Below are 17,659 nucleotides of genomic sequence, written 5' to 3'. Positions count from 1 at the left end.
TAGTGTTTGATGAGGCAGGTAGATGGGATGCTCGGATTTTGGTACGGTCCCTCCACTGTTTGTCCTTGACCTCCACCTGGGCCTGGCAGACACATTCAAAATGATTGGCACATTCACAGATGCCTCTTCTGGGCGGTCTTGAGCAAGAGATTCCCACAAATTGGTAGGGATGTTGCATTTTTTCAGGGAAGCTTTCAGGACATCCCTGAAATGTTTCCCCTGCCCTCCTGGTAACTGCTTGCCGTGACGAAGCTCAGAGTAGAGTGCTTGTTTTGGGAGCCTTGTGTCAGGCATGCGGTCGATGTGGCCCATCCAATGTAGATAATTAGCCATCACCAGTGCCTCGATGCACTGGCACACCAGAGGCAGTATTGAGTTATCATCATTGTCGGCCCGAGAGAGTACACTGATATTGGAGTGCCTATCCTGCCACTGAATTTGCAGGATTTTGCGGCGGCATCACTGGTGATATTTCTCCAGGGAATTAAGTGTCTGCTGTATGTTTTCCATGTCTCTGGCACATACAGGAGGACAGGTAGCACTGCAGCCCTGTAGACCAAAAACTTTGTGTCGTGCTTGAAGTCTTTATCATCAAACATTATTCCTCAGTAAGCCAAAAGCTGCACTGGCACAAACACTGGAGGCAATGATGAGTTTCATCATCGATATCTGCACTCACTGAGAGGAGGCTCCCAAGGTATGGGAAATGATCCACACTGTCCCATGGTTGACCATGTATCTTGATAGTCAGCCGGGTGGGAGGGGGAGGGAACCAGAGTGTTGCATTGCGGGAGTGAGCTAGGAGAGGACCTTTGTCTTCCAGATGTTTAGCCTAAGGCCCATTCTTTCATACTCCTCCATGAATGCATCAGCAATAGTTTGGAGCTCAGCCTCTGAGTGGGTGCATATGCAAGCATCATCAGCGTACTGCAACTTGATGACAGAGATTAGGATGATCTTGGTTCTGGACTGGAGGAAGCATAGGTTAAATAGTTTCCCGCTCGTCCCGTAGAGTAGCTCCACTCCGGCAGGGAGTTTTATGGAGATGGGGTGAAATGTTGCAGCAAGGAAGATGAACAAGAGCATTGGTGCAATGACACGGCCTTGCTTGATCCCAGTTAGCACTCGTATTGGGTCGACTGGTATGGATCATGGTAAGGATCTTTAAAAAAGGAGACAAGACCAAGTGCCGCAACTACTGAGGTATCTCTACTGTCCGTCATAGGGAAGGTCATTGCAAGAGTCCTTCTCAACTGCCTTCTCCCCATAGCTGAAGAGCTCCTTCTGGAGTCACAAAGTAGATTCCGTCTATCAAGAAGCAGAGTGGGGCCTTCACAGCAAGACAAGTCCAAGAAAAATGCAAAGAATGGCAGCAATCTCGATTCATGGCCTTCTTTGACCTCACAAAGGTCTTCGGCTCCATTAACCAGGAGGTATTATGGAGCTTACTCCTCAAATTTGGCTGCACGCAGAAATTCGTCACCATCCTCTGCCTGCTGCACGAAGACAACAGTCTAATTCCCTGTTGAGTGTTTCAATTGAACCTGCCTCCACCACACTCTCAGGCAGCACATTCCAGACCTTAAGCACTCACTGCGTGAAAATGTTCTTTCTCATATCACTTTTGTTTCTCTTGCCAATTACTTTAAATCTGTGCCCTCTCATTCTTGATCCTTGAAAGTGGGAACAGTTTCTCCCCATCTACTCTGTCCAGGCCCCTCATGATTGAAAACCTCTATCAGGTCTCCTCTCAGCCTTCTTTTCTCTGAGGAAAACAGTCTTAACTTCTCCAATCTATCTTCATAACTGGAGTTCCTTATTCCTGGAACATTCTCATGAATCTTTTCTGCACTCTCTTAATACCTTCACATCATTCTTTAAGTGCAGGGCCCAGAACTGGACGCAATACTCCAGCTGATGCCAAACTAATGGCTTACACAAGTTCACACTTGCTCATAGTCCATGTCCCAAAAAGCTCATTATTAACCATTCTCTCAATCTGTCCCGGCATACATAAGCAAAGAGGGTGAAGTGAAAGTTCAGAAAAGACTGTGGAAGTTTAGAGTTGGTAGAGGGATGGTTAAAGTACTTCATTGAGATATTACAATTATAACAAGATAAATGGTGAATATTACTTCAAAAGGAGCAAAAGGCATAAATGGAAATTAGTGACAAGCAACCTTAGAACAGATATCTGTTCGATTCCATGAGTGCCATTTTGGTGCTATGTTTAGAATATTTACCTCCAGAAGCAAAGCTTGGCAAAATCCAATCAGTGCCAATAGGAGAGTCAGAGGATTTAAAGGGTGGTTTTAGGAGAAAAAAAAAATCTTGCATTTCACAATCTCAAGACCTCCAAAGTTAGTTCTTTTTTTTTTTTAAACAGGCAATGAAGTAATTTTGACATGTAGTCTAACTGTAAGGTTAAATGTTCTTTAAATGTCTCATCAGGATACACAAGAGAACATAAAAATTGGCATAAATAAATCTGAACTCAAACTAAAATAAAGAGGCCAAAACGCTGAACTCAACATAATTTTCATTCTCAAAAGAAGGAACATAAAGTTTCAAGCTATCCAACCATTATTGATATACAAATGTGCACAACACATGGGCCTGGAATTATCTTTGCTGGTGTAACCCAGAATCAGACCTGAAAATGCCCCTTTCCAGCACCCATTCTGCCATTGTCAAATTGAATGTAAATTTCCTGCTAATCTCATTAAATAGAATATGCCTAAACATAGTTTCAACTTATTCAACCAATCATGCATAATAAGTACAGTATATTTAAGAATCAACAAGTCAGGAAAACTTTTCAGTTTTTAATGTTACTTAATCAATATAGTGCAGTCTCAAGAGAAGATACAAAAAAAGTTCAAAACATATTAAAGAAACATAAAAAATGACCTTTTCCTGTTACTCCTGAAAATTTGGTTATAATTTTAAGAAAGTGAGCAAGCATAGTTGAGGTGGTGATTAGTTTACAGGTGAAGATGTGGTCGGGTGAAGGGACCAATAAACAATTATTAAAGTTCACAAAGATTTGGTCATACTGTAGTCGGGCACATAGCTCACTTACACCAAAATTCCACAAATTTTAAGCCACACATTTGGTTTGCACCCAGGTTAAACACATATCCAGACAAAGGTCACAGGAAATTCTTGCAACTTTTAATGTGGCTTACGTCAAGGTCATTAAATGTATCCAGACAAATAGGAAACACAGCTGATCTGGTCACACAAAAAAAAATCAAATGTAATTAAACACTTCAACTATTACTTTTCTGGACTTGATTTTACACTTGATTTTACAGCTGCTTTGAACCTGCATATCTTCACGAAATTTGCATGTCTGGCTCTTAAGCCTGGAGAGCAACTGAGTATTATAATGAGCTGAAATGCATTTAAGTACAGGGATCAACAAACAACAGTAACAACAACAGACTTTAACACTTCAGAAAGGATGTAAAGGCATTGGAGAGAGTGCAGAAAAAGATTCATGAGAGAGGTTCCATGGATGAAGAACTTCAATTATGAAGACAGATTGGAAAAATTAGGACTGTTTTCCTAGTAGAAAAGAAGAGAGGAGATTTGATAGAGGTATTCAAAATCACAGGTCTGGACAGTAGATAAGAAGGAACTGTTCCCACTCGTGAAAGAATCGAGAACGAGAGGGCACAGATTTTAAAAAATTGGAAAGGAAGCAAAAGCAACAAGGAAAAACTTTTTCACACAGCAGGTGGTTAAGGTCTGGATTGCACTGACTGAGCGTGTGGTGGAGGCAGGTTCAATTGAAGAATTCAGAAAGGAATTCGACTGCTACCTGAAAAGGAAGAATGTGCAGGGTTACCCGGAGAAGGCAGGAGGATGGCACTAAGTGAACTGCTCATTCTGGGAGCCAGTGCAGACATGATGGGCTGATTGGCCTCCTTTTGCGCAGTAACAATTCTGTGATTCTGAACAACTTGTATTTAATGTAATAAAAATGTCCCAACGCGCTTCACATGAGCAATATAGAACAAAATATGACATTGAGCTGCATGAGAAAATATTAGAGCAGGTGATAAAAAGAAACTTCTTTAACCAAGCTAAGGAGCATCTTGAATGAGTGTTTAAAAAAACGAGAAAGTGGAGGTATATGGCTATTACATGTGCAACACCATTGCACCAGAGCTTACTCAGCCTTTTATGCTGGGTATTTGTCTTTCTTATAGTTATATTTATCTCTGGACACAAATACACAGGAAATTCCACCATTACATGGTTTTGGCATTGAAATTTAGTCTTAACTAGTGAAGTAAAGCACATATTTTTTAAAGCAGGATTGCAACAACAGCTACGGGTAAAAGCCATAGTGCAGCCATATACACACACATGCATAATTCAGCAGTATAATAATTGAGAAAGTATCTTTTTGCCTCTTCTATACTGGCTTAATTCTCTATCCTTCCCCCCAACCCACCTTTTTTGGAGCCAAATGAAAAAGAAAATAGAGTACCATGTAAAAGACAGCTGCCTATTCACTGGCTCATGTTTTGCACCCCTGCCCAAGACTGATATCACAAAACTAAAACAAATGAATCATTAAACATGCCAAAACGTTGCATGGAATTTTAAAGATGGCAACACAGAGGTGCGTCAAAGTTAAATACCAAACGCTTCTTACAACTAATTTCCCAAAACAATTTAATTACTACATTTTCATCAATTTTGCATTATTCAATTACACCAATACCAATAGTAGTTGTTTGAACAGAAACACAAATTTCTATAAATACTACGAAGCACGCTAGTATTAGCTTAATTGCAAACCCTATTATGTTTATGTTCCAGTCATTAATCATAATTATTGACAACCAGAACAAAACAAAATGAGTTTGTTGGCCAAACTCCTGAAGGAATAACAGCTTCAGGTATCACCTCATTTTTAAACAACTGCAATTGTAATTAGAGAAACCATATCCAACACAATCGCTCAGATCCATACCAAGAAAAAATTATACCACTGATATATAATCCTACTGCACAATGAGGAATCTTGAAAGGTTGCAAGTCAATAATAAGTAAACAGAATTCTCAACTGTGGGATGTCAGTTTCCTGCTCTGTAAAGATGCCAGAATGATCATTTAGCAGGACCCTTAACTTGATAAGGTCAGAAAACTAGAATTCCCTCTCAAGTAATTTGGAGCTACAAGAAGTTTCAAAGTTGAACACCTGATCAAATCAAGGTGAGAGTTAATTTTAATTTTTTTTTTTAAGTACTTACACCAAAAGTATCTCTGTGAATTCCTTTGTGGTTTCTCAACCAACATCGGCTGAGCTCATTCAACTCAAGGATTGGCTGCACTTTCAATCTCACGGTATCTCCAGATTGACGGATCATCTCAACTATTTCATCGCGTGATTTATTTTCAACATTCTTACTGTTAATTTCCACCAGTCTGTCACCCGGCATCAAACCCAATGCCAGATCTTTGGTACCAGCCCCAGGCTCTGCAAAGTGAACCATTCTACGGTAAACCTGTCCATCAGGTCCTCTGTCCAGCATGGTAGTTCTCCGCAAAGAGAATCCAAAGTCTCCTGTATTTCTTCTTTGCAATACAAGCTCTCTGGGTTCTGTAGGTAAAGGTGGTACCACAGGAGGAAGCCGTAGATCAGCAGCAAAACTTTTATCCACAATTTCCGGAATCTGAGTATTAGGACTTGCTATTAACACTGTATCCGACATATGTTTTGGCATTGCCTCTAGATACCCCAGTAGTAAGCCTTCATTTCTCATTTCTACTTGTGGTGAAGGAGTCACAGAATTTTCTGATGGTGTTGACATTTCTGAAGTCTCTTCTCGGCTCTTTTGTGAAAAAGAGAACCTCTTTACTAGTTGGACTGAATTCTGTTTAGCAAGAGAGCCAAACAAAGCTGCTCTCTGAAGTACAGATCCCTTCAAACTACTCTCATCAATTTTGAGGTCATCACTGGAACTGGCAGTACTTAATTGCTCGGAATCAAAAATCATGCTTCCTCTGTTACTAACAGTGTCTGAATCAATATCAGTAAGATTGAGATCTGAACTACTAGCTACCTTTATTGGTATAGGAGCTGAAATTTCCAGTTTAGTCTTTGATTCCCGCTTCGAAGATCGATTCAAATTAAAGAGTCCTCGACGAAGACCAACTTCCTCGAGACTTTTCAATTCTGCTACAGACATTTTCTCCCGTTTTTCCTTCTTTTCTTTCTTTTCCTTTTTATCTTTGTCTTTTTTAATTAAGTTAAACATTTTCAATGTTTAATTTTGGGTGCAAATTATTGACGAGTGAAAAAATAATTAATAAAGATAGAATCTTTTAATGATCCAGCTGCAATCAGGGACAGGTCACTTTTCTTCTTAAACAAGTATGACCGAATGTAATGCTGTGTGTCTGAAATGAAATCAAAATGATAGTTACAACAGAAATATATATAACTCTATTCAATACTCAACTTCAATGTTCATTTTACTAAAATTACATTCAAGTTACTATTTCAAATAAGAAAACTTATTATCCACATCACCTCAATTACAAACAATATAATAACAAATGATAAAAATTAACATGCATCCAAATGTATAATTATCTTTTAACTTCTCAAATAGCTAAATTGCTAGGCTTGCTGGTCAGTACAGGTATAAGTCATGTAGACCAGAAAGGTCCTAAATTCACTGCCTTGATCTATGTAGAGGTAATTGATCTCAAGTAGGTAACTGCTGGAAATGCCACAATTGGCAGGTGCTCTTCAGCTATGGGGAAGAGGAAGCAAAGTATAGCCAAGTTTCCCTCAATTATCATCCTCAATAAATCCTGATGAAAAAAGATGTCTATGTGGATGCCAATTGAGCAGTGGCTGGGGTTTAGCTGTGATAGCTCTCTGCAATTGAATTTACCATCTGTGCTCATAAATGAAGAACAGTCACGGGTGAGGTACCAACAGGTAGTGGCACTTACAAAACCATACACAAATCTGAACAGAAAAGACCCTGTCTGACCAATCTCCTAGACTTCTTTAAGGAAGTGACAACCCCAACTCAACTGTAGCAAGTCTGTGGGGATTTAGAATGGATAAGAAACTGATAGAAGGGTGGTATAAATGGAGAAGAGGTGAGAAGGAAGAGAGGAGCTGAGGTGGTATGTCAGGCCTCAGTGCTGCAACCACTGCAGTTTCTAATTTACATATGATCTGGATTCAAAAACTCAATGTAAAGGTGCCAAGTTGCACAATACCAAAGCAAGAAAGGCAGCAGAATTAATGGAGGAAGCACTGAAATTACAGGTGTTGGCCAAAATATGTAAATGAACAGGACAACAGCATTTAAAATTTAATGCAAACAGGTGTAGAGTGCTACACATAGGAAGAAAAAGTAGTTAACATGCAAACATCATGGACAAAGTTAAAAATAGCAAAGAATGAACCCAAGAGATACTTAGTGACTAACCAATAAACCAAACAAAGCAGTACAGCAATCAAAAGTCCACAGGATATTAAACTCCATAGTAAAAGCAGTGAAAAACAAGTCAAAGGAGGGAACAATCAAACTTCATATTGCTCCAGTCAGGCCAGATTCTATACATTACATCCCTTTTGGGTTGCAAGAAACTAGGCTGATCCCAGTGTTGTGGTAGGTGGTGGAAAGTCAGTTATGAGAAAAGACTAGAGAAGCTTGGGCTTTTCAGTCTAGAAAGATGGTGTCCAAGAGATGACCTAATAGTGGTATACAAGATGGTTAAAAAGGTAAAGAAAAAGTTAAACTTGAATATAATTCAAAATTAAACTAAGAAGCAGAATTTGAAGACAGACTCAAACCAGTAAAAGGTAAATTTAAGACAGGTGACAGGAAAATTTTCTTCATGTAAGAGTGATGAATAAGTGGTATAAACTTCAGTTAGAATAATGATGGCAAAAACCTTGAAATTATTTAACAACTAGATATAGGATATATTAGGATCTCTGAGTGGATGAACTAGAATAGGTAAATGGCCCTCTTTGTCCATAATTTGTGATCTTCTGAGTCTACATCAGGAAAGGAGGAAAAAAAGGAGTATCATGATCCCTTTGAAAATAAATATGATTAAATTATACAATTTCAACTTGCTTATGACAGTTTTAATTATATTTACAACAATGATTGCTAATAGCAATAGCTATCATAAAAGGATTCATTAATAAATAGAAGTTCAGACACATCAATAAATGCATACATAACACAGAAACAATACATTGTGTGTTACATCCTTCACATTTCAAGGCTCAGCAGTTCCTGAGCCAGTATCCCCAATTACCTGAATTTAGAAAAATGGAGAGAACAAAAGAACGTTACTTATAAGTTTATATGTGGTTCTTTTTCCCTTAAAAAAGGAGACCTGATGGCAAAATCATTACCTGTATTATCCTATTCTGATGCACGATAATCCAAATGTTTGGCGGTCCTTCCCCCATCAAATGACAGTACAATTTTTAATCAACATATTGTTTGATCTACTTAAATTATCTGGTCATCTTTCAGGAACAATAGTTGAAAACCTTCACAAAATATTTTTAAAACTAAACCAAGACTTGTGCAACTATGGCAGATTATAATTAGTGCCATTTCCATGCTTCACAATAATACAAACTTCTCTAATTTCAGATTATATTTGTACAACACAATTGGAAGCAGATAGTCATAAATCATTGGCCTAAGGGGTATAGGACTAGCAGGAAGTCTTATAATATTTCAAGACAAATGGCATTTTTACACTGGGGGAATATGTATTCCTGATTATTTTCAGTAAAATTGTACATACATCAATAAAGAATATATTGACAACTTCAAAACAAATCACAAAGGGAACATGCCCCTCAGGACTTTCCCATCTGCTCCCCATAACACTTCACTCCTTTGTGGATCAAAAATCTGTCTAACTCAGCCTTGAATATGTTAAAATAACCCAGCCGCCACTGCTCTCTGGGGTGAAGAATTCCAAAGATTAATGACCCTCGAGATGAAATTCCTCCTCCTCATCTCCGTCTTAAATGGGAGACCCCTTATTTTGAAACTGTGCCCTACTTTTACATTCCCTCATGAGGGGAAACATCTCCTCAGCATCTACCCTGTCAAGCCCCTTCAGAATCTTATGTTTCAGTGAGATCACTCTGTATTCTTTACATTACATATTTTGCTACAGCCAAACTGGCATCAACATGGTTTGCATGCAGTTTCAGTTTTACATTAACCACATATTTTTTCCTTCCTTTTAAACAACAGCACTATCTATACCAGCAAAAATCCCGATATTCCTGCATCAGAAACAGTTACAATTTCCTCATCTGTATCCACCAAAAAAAAATACATGCGACAGAACATCATTTAGGTTCACCATTTTGATTTTACTGTCCAAGTGGTGTATGCATAGCTTACCTTACAGGCCAACAATGAAGGTCTCCACACTCCCACCAGAATAGCAAAATCATAAATGTGATCAAAAATTAAGTCACACTGATATCTTCTGAAAAGCTAAGTGCACAGGCTCCAATTGCTTCCAAATTGATTCCACAGAACATAAAAGCCTCATAATTGTTACACTATAAGATTATCATATTTTGGGATTGTAGCTTTAAATTCAAGGTTACTAAAAGGGGTCATGTGACCTGCATCTTCCGGACAGGATGCTTTGATTGTTAGAGATCAAAGGAAGGCTTAGATTGCTTTACTGAGAAGAAGATGCAAGGTATTTATGCTTGGAGACATTGAGCAAACTCTGAGTATTCCTAAGTCCAAGAAAGGTGGTGAAGATATCGGGTGTACGCAATCCATTAACTTCTAAGATGAAGAAGAATTGGGGTCAAAGATAGCTAATCAGCAGTTCTACCTGGACACAAGGTTAATGTCTTTCACGTTACCATGGGAAGAGAGCCAAGGAAGCCAGGTTACAGGCTTCCCTACAAGTCAATAAATATCACAGACAGACGGCAGTTCTGTGTAGTCAGCTGAGAGAAAGACTGTTTTGGCTTTGCGAGCTACCACAGCCAGGTGGGGTAGGGAGACAGTCTCTAGTTGAAGAGTCACGTCATACAGCCTTCTAAGGATTTCAGGAGATTTGTCCTGACATGGCATGGGGGAAGAACGATCACTGAAGCAGGCTTTACTCCTGGCGGTGGATTTAAGAAACACTTGGAAAACTGAGGAAAGGGTCTGGTGGCGATCACTCAGTTATTACTCAGTGAAGCGGGGACATGGGAACCAACTGGAAGCCAGGAGCAACTGTAGACTTTTTGCTATAAGGCCTGTAATTCTATGGGGAGTATGATGTTTGATGTGTAAAAGGGAAATGTTCCTCTCTGAAGTGTGAAGTACAAGTTGCCTACAAAAAAGAAAATAGCATTTGGTCAATAGTACTTTTAGCCATGTGTTACAGTAAATGGTTTAAAACATGAAATCTTGCTGTCATTTTTTCAGCTAGTAACTGGAAGCTTGAATCTCTTAAAAAGTTATCTGTCTCTACAGCAATAGTAACAAAGATTCAACACAACAAAAATCAGTATACATCACTGAGCTGTTCACAGACAATTCACTGAATCTCAATCTAACATTAGTAAAGAGCTGACTGCCTTGTTCCCTCTTTTCTAATATATATTTAAAAAGATCAATAAGCAGCTTGTGTATAAGATCGTTCAAATAGCAGAAAGCGCCATGATCAGTTCATCCATTTTGGCTGGTAACTGGGTGATGAATCTTGGCAGGACGCCGAGATAACTTATTATTTTTTAGGTATTGTCATGAGCTATTTCATAGCCACTCAGAGATGTACACAGCCTGAATTTAAATGGTTTCACCCAAAGGACAGTAACCGATGCAATGCAGCGCTCCCTTCCTACTGCACTTATGTGCAGTTTAAGAGAGGGAGTGTTGCATTGCATTGGGAGTTTAAGTTACACACTTAAGTTTTGGAGCAGGATAGCAACCCCACCCATCAATTTCTAACAGAAGTGAAGGTATACTAACTGAACCAAACTGGCATTTTTTTTAGTCTAAGTGCTAAAGCTCTAAGAGCAGCAGCATCTTTTTGTGCTTATCACTGCTCTATTTCCATTTCATTGCAATTACTGGTTTATTTCACTTATAAAAGCAACTGCTACTACTATATTAATGAGAGCTGTAGTGCAGCAAAAAAAAACGAAATTCCAGAAGTCAAAAATTAATGAGAAATATATTTATATACATACATATCTACTCAATATTAATTAAATTTTCAAACCCAAATTGTTTCATTAGAATGTTTAGTCAAGTTATGTTGAAAATTGACTAAAATTGCCCAAGGAAATAGGTTAACAGTTACGCTTATTTTTAAAAAGTGATTTATAAAAAAACAAACATTTGATTTGCTCCCTCACAGTGGACCTTGTCAAAAGTTGTTCAAAAACAAAAGTGATAAGTGGTGTCCACAGATTTGTCTTGAACTTCATTCCAGAGGTTAGCTTTTCTTCTTGAGACCAAGTTTTTTTAAGAAGTTATTATCCTTAAGAATAGAGCCAAGTTTGTATTTTTTTTTATTTAAAATGTATTCAAAATGTAACCATTTTCCAAATGCTCTGTATGTGCTCTGGAATTATGCCATTTGCTTGCTTCGCCAAATTACAATGATTGGAACAACAAACATGTAAAAATTATTTAAACTGTTTCTGAAAAACAACAAATTACTCAGCTAACTCACTTTCATAGTAAACAAGCTACACAACTAAGTTCAACAGTCTTAAAGCCTATTTGGATATTTGAAAGATTAATCATTTTAAAACTATATTATGCTATATAGCATTTTAAAATGTGAAAGCTTCTGTGATCTTCACAAAATGATCTAAGTTACTTAATCGTTTGGTAGCCTTTTTAAAATTTATGTTTTTCTCACTTTGATGCTCCCAGACGTCACACAACAGTCGATTTGATTGTTTACTTCTGCCAATCCAACCTGGATTCAACTGCTTACAAAAAGCATACGGGTCAAAGGTAACTTCTCTGTGAACTCCTGTTTCTCCACAACTACTACGTGGAACCTATGTTTAAGTGAGTCACAGGACATCACAATACTTATAATGCAATAGATTGGAGCATCAACGTGCTATATCAACACAACACATTTTTAAAAAGGGACCAAAAAAGTATAAAAGTTTTGTCACTGCACAACACTGCCATATAACAATACTTCAAAAGGGAGCACTGAAGCTAAAAAACACCTAAATCTTCATGTTGCAGACATGAACACCGACTCGCGTCTCTGGCTCAGTAAAAAGGCACTTTGTGAACAGTGTTTGTGTTGCTAATGCTCTGGTGCAAATCAGCAATAAAAGTAAGTCATATATCCAAACACAATTTAACTGATGAAGTAAAATGTTGCTAAATTTTATTCAAATCAGTACCCAACTAAATTTTTCTAAAAGAGGTAAAAGTCTTCAATATAAAACATATAAGATCCTGAGGGGTCTTGACAGGGTGGATGTGGAAAGGATGCTTTCTCTTATGAGAGAATCTAGAACTAGGGGCCACCCATTTAAGACAGAGATGAGGGGTTTTTTTCTCTGAGGGGTGAGAGACTTTGGAATTCTCTGCACCATAAAAAGTGTTTGAGGCAGAGTCTTTGAATACCTTTATGGCAAAAATAGATGGATTCTTGATAAGCAAGGGAATGAAAGATTATTGGGGGTGAGCAGGAAAGTAGATTTGAGGTTAAAATTAGATCAGCCATTATCTTATTGAATGATGGAGCAGGATCAAGGGGCCAAGTGGCCTAACTCCTGTTCCTAACTCCTATGTTGAAATGTGTATTGTCCCGGACAGAAGGCAGGAAGGAAAATATATATCTACATCAAACTGGCTACTCTATATAATATTATTTTATTTTAATAATGAACAAGGCTCTACGCTGACTCACCTCGACTCATACCAGAGGAATTTCTAACCTTCAGAAACCAGCTGGGGCCTTGTTATCTTTAAAGAATGCTTTCTGTGACTGCAGAAAATAAAATTGCAAAGAAATGCACTAACACCTGTGTACATTTCTACAGCAGAGCTGACCAACAGAGACAGCATGTCTGCAAGGACAAAAGGGACCATGAATCCTCTATTAAATACCTCATGATTCCAGACCTGGAAAAATACATCTTTTGTGCAACACCCAAGAGAAGTGGGAGGTATGTCACATGACCTTAACCAAGCTGCTAGAACCTATAATATTGTTAGGTGGAACTGAACCAGGCAGTCCACCATCGAACAGGTAGTTGCAGAAAGAGCTCTGTCCAGGTAAATTGCCTGGCACTCGTCTACACTGTGTACTATTGGAATTTTGGAACTCATGTATCAGTGCCAATAAGACTCATTCATCTCTACGTGCCTTCTTCCACGATGGAAGTCCTTGCTTCTGGAAAGTCAGATCACCCTGCAACAGTTTCAGCCTGCTCACCTCTGAGGGAGTAAGCCACTGAACTTTTGATTCTGGACTATGGGCTTAAACGTGAAACAATAACTCTTATTTTATCATGGTCTTGTCCTGTATCCCTGTATTTCCATTATCCCTCTTTTATTGTATGAGTGCAAAAATGAGCTGACATTGTGAAACCCCTTTCCCGCATTTTGTGTGTATTTCAAATAAACCAACCCTCTTATTTTACATGATCCCGAGTTTTGCAGTGGGATTATTAATAGATGTTGGATCACTAAAAACTGAAAGGTTGGGGAAAACACACCACCACTTAAAAAGGGTGAAAACAGAAATCAAAAACACCTCTCTGTTTATGGGCGGGTAGCGAGAGGAGAAATCAGGACTGTTTAAATTGATTCCCCTCCGGTCCGTGACACTATGCACACTTTTACAATAATTAAAAACCCCAAATTTTTTTAACTTTGTTAGCAGTTCAATAATTAGGAAGAAAAATATGTTCTCACATTTATCATTAAGAAGAATGACACACCTAAATGTATATTCGAGAGATTTGCTGTGGTGAAAACTACAGAATGTTTACTAGCGTTGCAATGGTTGTATAAATGAGCAAATGGAATCTCAAAACTATTATATTTTTAGTAATTATAACAGTTGCAAACAAGAGTTCTAAAATGTGGGTCAAACAGTACCAAATTAAGTACCCAACTAATCAGTTCTGTCGAAGGGTCATGAGGACTCGAAACATCAACTCTTTTCTTCTCCGCCGATGCTGCCAGACCTGCTGAGTTTTTCCAGGTAATTCTGTTTTTGTTTTTTAATTATCAAATTATTTGTTTATATGCATTAATGTTGCAACCAAGAGCAACCTTGACTTAGTGCTTTGAGCATTGAATGGCAAATTACAAACTTAATCAATTTGAACAAAAAAAGCCATTATGCAGTATTAACCTTTCCTACAAGTTAACGGGTAATAAATACTATAAATTTTACATGCCAATATAAAGGAACTCAAAACAAAAATTCTCAAGTGTTTGATAAAACAAACATTAACACTTAATTTAAGGAAATTGAGAAACTGGACGTTAACTGGCATCCGTTCGCGGTATAGCGTACTGAGAAAAATTAATCAAACACAAGTCAAATAAATTGAAGGAGAGATTCGTAGCTGTCAATGCCTGGCCCGAGACCACAAAGCAGATTGTCCAGTACAGGGGCACTCCTTGGGGGGGGGGGGGGGGGGTCGTCAAATTGCATTCTTTGAGATTTTTTGGTTAGGGGGGGTGGGGGGGAGCCAAATTGCATTCTTTAAGATTTTTGGTTAGGGGGGGTGGGGGGGAGCCAAATTGCATTCTTTGAGATTTTTGGTTAGGGGGGTGGGGGGGGTGGGGAAAGCCAAATTGCATTCTTTGAGATTTTTTGGTTGGGGGGGGGGAGCCAAATTGCATTCTTTAAGATTTTTGGTTAGGGGGGTGGGGGGGAGCCAAATTGCATTCTTTAAGATTTTTGGTTGGGGGGGGGGGGGTGGGGGGGAGCCAAATTGCATTCTTTAAGATTTTTGGTTGGGGGGAGCCAAATTACATTCTTTGAGATTTTTGGTTAGGGGGGTGGGGGGGGTGGGGAAAGCCAAATTGCATTCTTTGAGATTTTTTGGTTGGGGGGGGGAGCCAAATTGCATTCTTTAAGATTTTTGGTTAGGGGGGTGGGGGGGAGCCAAATTGCATTCTTTGAGATTTTTGGTTAGGGGGGTGGGGGGGGTGGGGAAAGCCAAATTGCATTCTTTGAGATTTTTTGGTTGGGGGGGGGGGGGGAGCCAAATTGCATTCTTTAAGATTTTTGGTTAGGGGGGTGGGGGGGGAGCCAAATTACATTCTTTAAGATTTTTGGTTAGGGGGGTGGGGGGGGAGCCAAATTGCATTCTTTAAGATTTTTGGTTGGGGGGGGGTGGGGGGGAGCCAAATTGCATTCTTTAAGATTTTTGGTTGGGGGGAGCCAAATTGCATTCTTTAAGATTTTTGGTTGGGGGGGGGTGGGGGGGAGCCAAATTGCATTCTTTAAGATTTTTGGTTGGGGGGGGGGGGGGGTGGGGGGGAGCCAAATTGCATTCTTTAAGATTTTTGGTTGGGGGGGGGTGGGGGGGAGCCAAATTGCATTCTTTAAGATTTTTGGTTGGGGGGAGCCAAATTGCATTCTTTAAGATTTTTGGTTGGGGGGAGCCAAATTGCATTCTTTAAGATTTTTGGTTGGGGGGAGCCAAATTGCATTCTTTAAGATTTTTGGTTGGGGGGGGGGGGGTGGGGGGGAGCCAAATTGCATTCTTTAAGATTTTTGGTTGGGGGGAGCCAAATTGCATTCTTTAAGATTTTTGGTTGGGGGGAGCCAAATTGCATTCTTTAAGATTTTTGGTTGGGGGGAGCCAAATTGCATTCTTTAAGATTTTTGGTTGGGGGGAGCCAAATTGCATTCTTTAAGATTTTTGGTTGGGGGGGGGGGGGGGTGGGGGGGAGCCAAATTGCATTCTTTAAGATTTTTGGTTGTGGGGGGGTGGGGGGGAGCCAAATTGCATTCTTTAAGATTTTTGGTTGTGGGGGGGTGGGGGGGAGCCAAATTGCATTCTTTAAGATTTTTGGTTGGGGGGAGCCAAATTGCATTCTTTAAGATTTTTGGTTGGGGGGGGGGTGGGGGGGGGAGCCAAATTGCATTCTTTAAGATTTTTGGTTGGGGGGGGGGGGGGGTGGGGGGGAGCCAAATTGCATTCTTTAAGATTTTTGGTTGTGGGGGGGTGGGGGGGAGCCAAATTGCATTCTTTAAGATTTTTGGTTGTGGGGGGGTGGGGGGGAGCCAAATTGCATTCTTTAAGATTTTTGGTTGGGGGGAGCCAAATTGCATTCTTTAAGATTTTTGGTTGGGGGGGGGGGTGGGGGGGAGCCAAATTGCATTCTTTAAGATTTTTGGTTGGGGGGGGGGGGGGGGGTGGGGGTGGGGGGGGAGAGAGAGATGGACCTTGGCATACTGGAAAACAAATAAATCACCGATGTCAAATCTGCCACGAATTTTTTTATTTTTCTTTTGGCAGTTTTTTTTTTAAAAAAAAAAGTCCTGCCAGCAAAAGAGGAAAAACTGCTTGGACATTAAACGTTAGCTTGGACATAAATCAATCGCATTTTGTGGACAACGTTCTTCCCCCCCCCCCACCCTCCCTTACCCCTCCCCACCCCCCCCCCCCCCCCCCCCCCCCCCCCCCCCCCCCCCCCCCCCCCCCCACCCCTTTTAAAGCTAAGTCCAATTTGCAGCCTTTACCTTAGGAAATTCCCATTCCCAGATCCAAGGTGCAGCGCTGAGCTCGGCCTACAATCGGAATCAGGAACACAATAGACCCACCGACAATAGGGAAAGATCAACACACACACACCTACACATAAAGAGGTTGGGGGGGATTTTTTTTGTGTTGTCCGATCCGTCGAAACAAGCGGGTCCGGGGTGTGGGGTGTGGGGGGGTGTTTAATTTCCCTTGCAAATCGCAGCTTTTCATCAGTGTCCCGGCCCCTTTTATTCTGTTGGATCATCCAGGAAACGCTCGGCGTTCGCTTCCTGAAAACTCCAACCTCCCCCTCCATCCAAACCACCACCACCACCACCACCACCACCACAACAACAACATAATCTAACATGGTGGGGGTTAGACCTCGAATAAAACGGGGCACCAGTTAAGACTCACCGGAGGAAGCAGGAGCGTGCATCGTTTGCCGGGTGCGGGGGCTCAGGTTGCTGTTGCTGTTGCTGCCGCTGCCGCTGCCTGCGCCGGTGCAGCTCGTTGACAGCGCGAGCCTCTGTCCGGCTGCCGATGCCGATGCCGATGCCGCTGCCGTCGTCGCCGTCGCCGCCGCCGCCGCGCGACTCCGAGGCGGTTAAAATGGCGCTGCGCGTGTCTACGTGCGCGCGCGCTTGCGCTGGCCAGCTCGAGGCGGCGCCTCCCAGCCCGGACAAGAAAGGGAGGGTAGGGGTGGGGCTTGGGCGGGGGCGAGTCCGTCCTTCACTGTGCAGTTGGTGGCCCGGGCCACGCGCCCCCACTCTTCGACGCCAACCGCCAACCCCCGGGCCACGCGCCCCCACTCTTCGACGCCAACCGCCAACCCCCGGGCCACGCGCCCCCCCCCCAGCCTTCGACACCAACCGTCACCCCCTGGGCCACGTGCCCCCCCCCAGCCTTCGACAC

The 17,659-nt window shown here is 40.9% G+C and overlaps 1 protein-coding gene across 5 annotated transcripts in view; it reads right to left on the bottom strand.

Moving 5' to 3' along the window:
- The window catches only part of myo18ab (myosin XVIIIAb), a 272,295-nt gene extending 255,000 nt beyond the window's left edge, over positions 1-17,295 (bottom strand). For 4 of the 5 annotated variants that reach the window (XM_041198064.1, XM_041198065.1, XM_041198052.1 and 1 more), the window contains exons 1-2: positions 17,162-17,295; positions 5,271-6,420 (exon numbers count right to left, since the gene is read on the bottom strand). In XM_041198064.1, coding sequence (XP_041053998.1) covers positions 5,271-6,278 — 1,008 coding nt within the window. In that variant the 5' untranslated portion in view covers positions 6,279-6,420; positions 17,162-17,295. The remainder of the gene's footprint in view (positions 1-5,270; positions 6,421-17,161) is intronic. The other variant, XM_041198059.1, reaches the window with a different exon arrangement.
- Positions 17,296-17,659: the final 364 nt, after the last annotated feature.

The sequence above is a fragment of the Carcharodon carcharias genome, chromosome 10 (assembly GCF_017639515.1).
Source record: "Carcharodon carcharias isolate sCarCar2 chromosome 10, sCarCar2.pri, whole genome shotgun sequence".
In the NCBI taxonomy this organism is placed as follows: domain Eukaryota; kingdom Metazoa; phylum Chordata; class Chondrichthyes; order Lamniformes; family Lamnidae; genus Carcharodon; species Carcharodon carcharias.
Note: the sequence above shows the minus strand (reverse complement) of the source record. Positions and strands in the feature narration are given on the sequence as shown.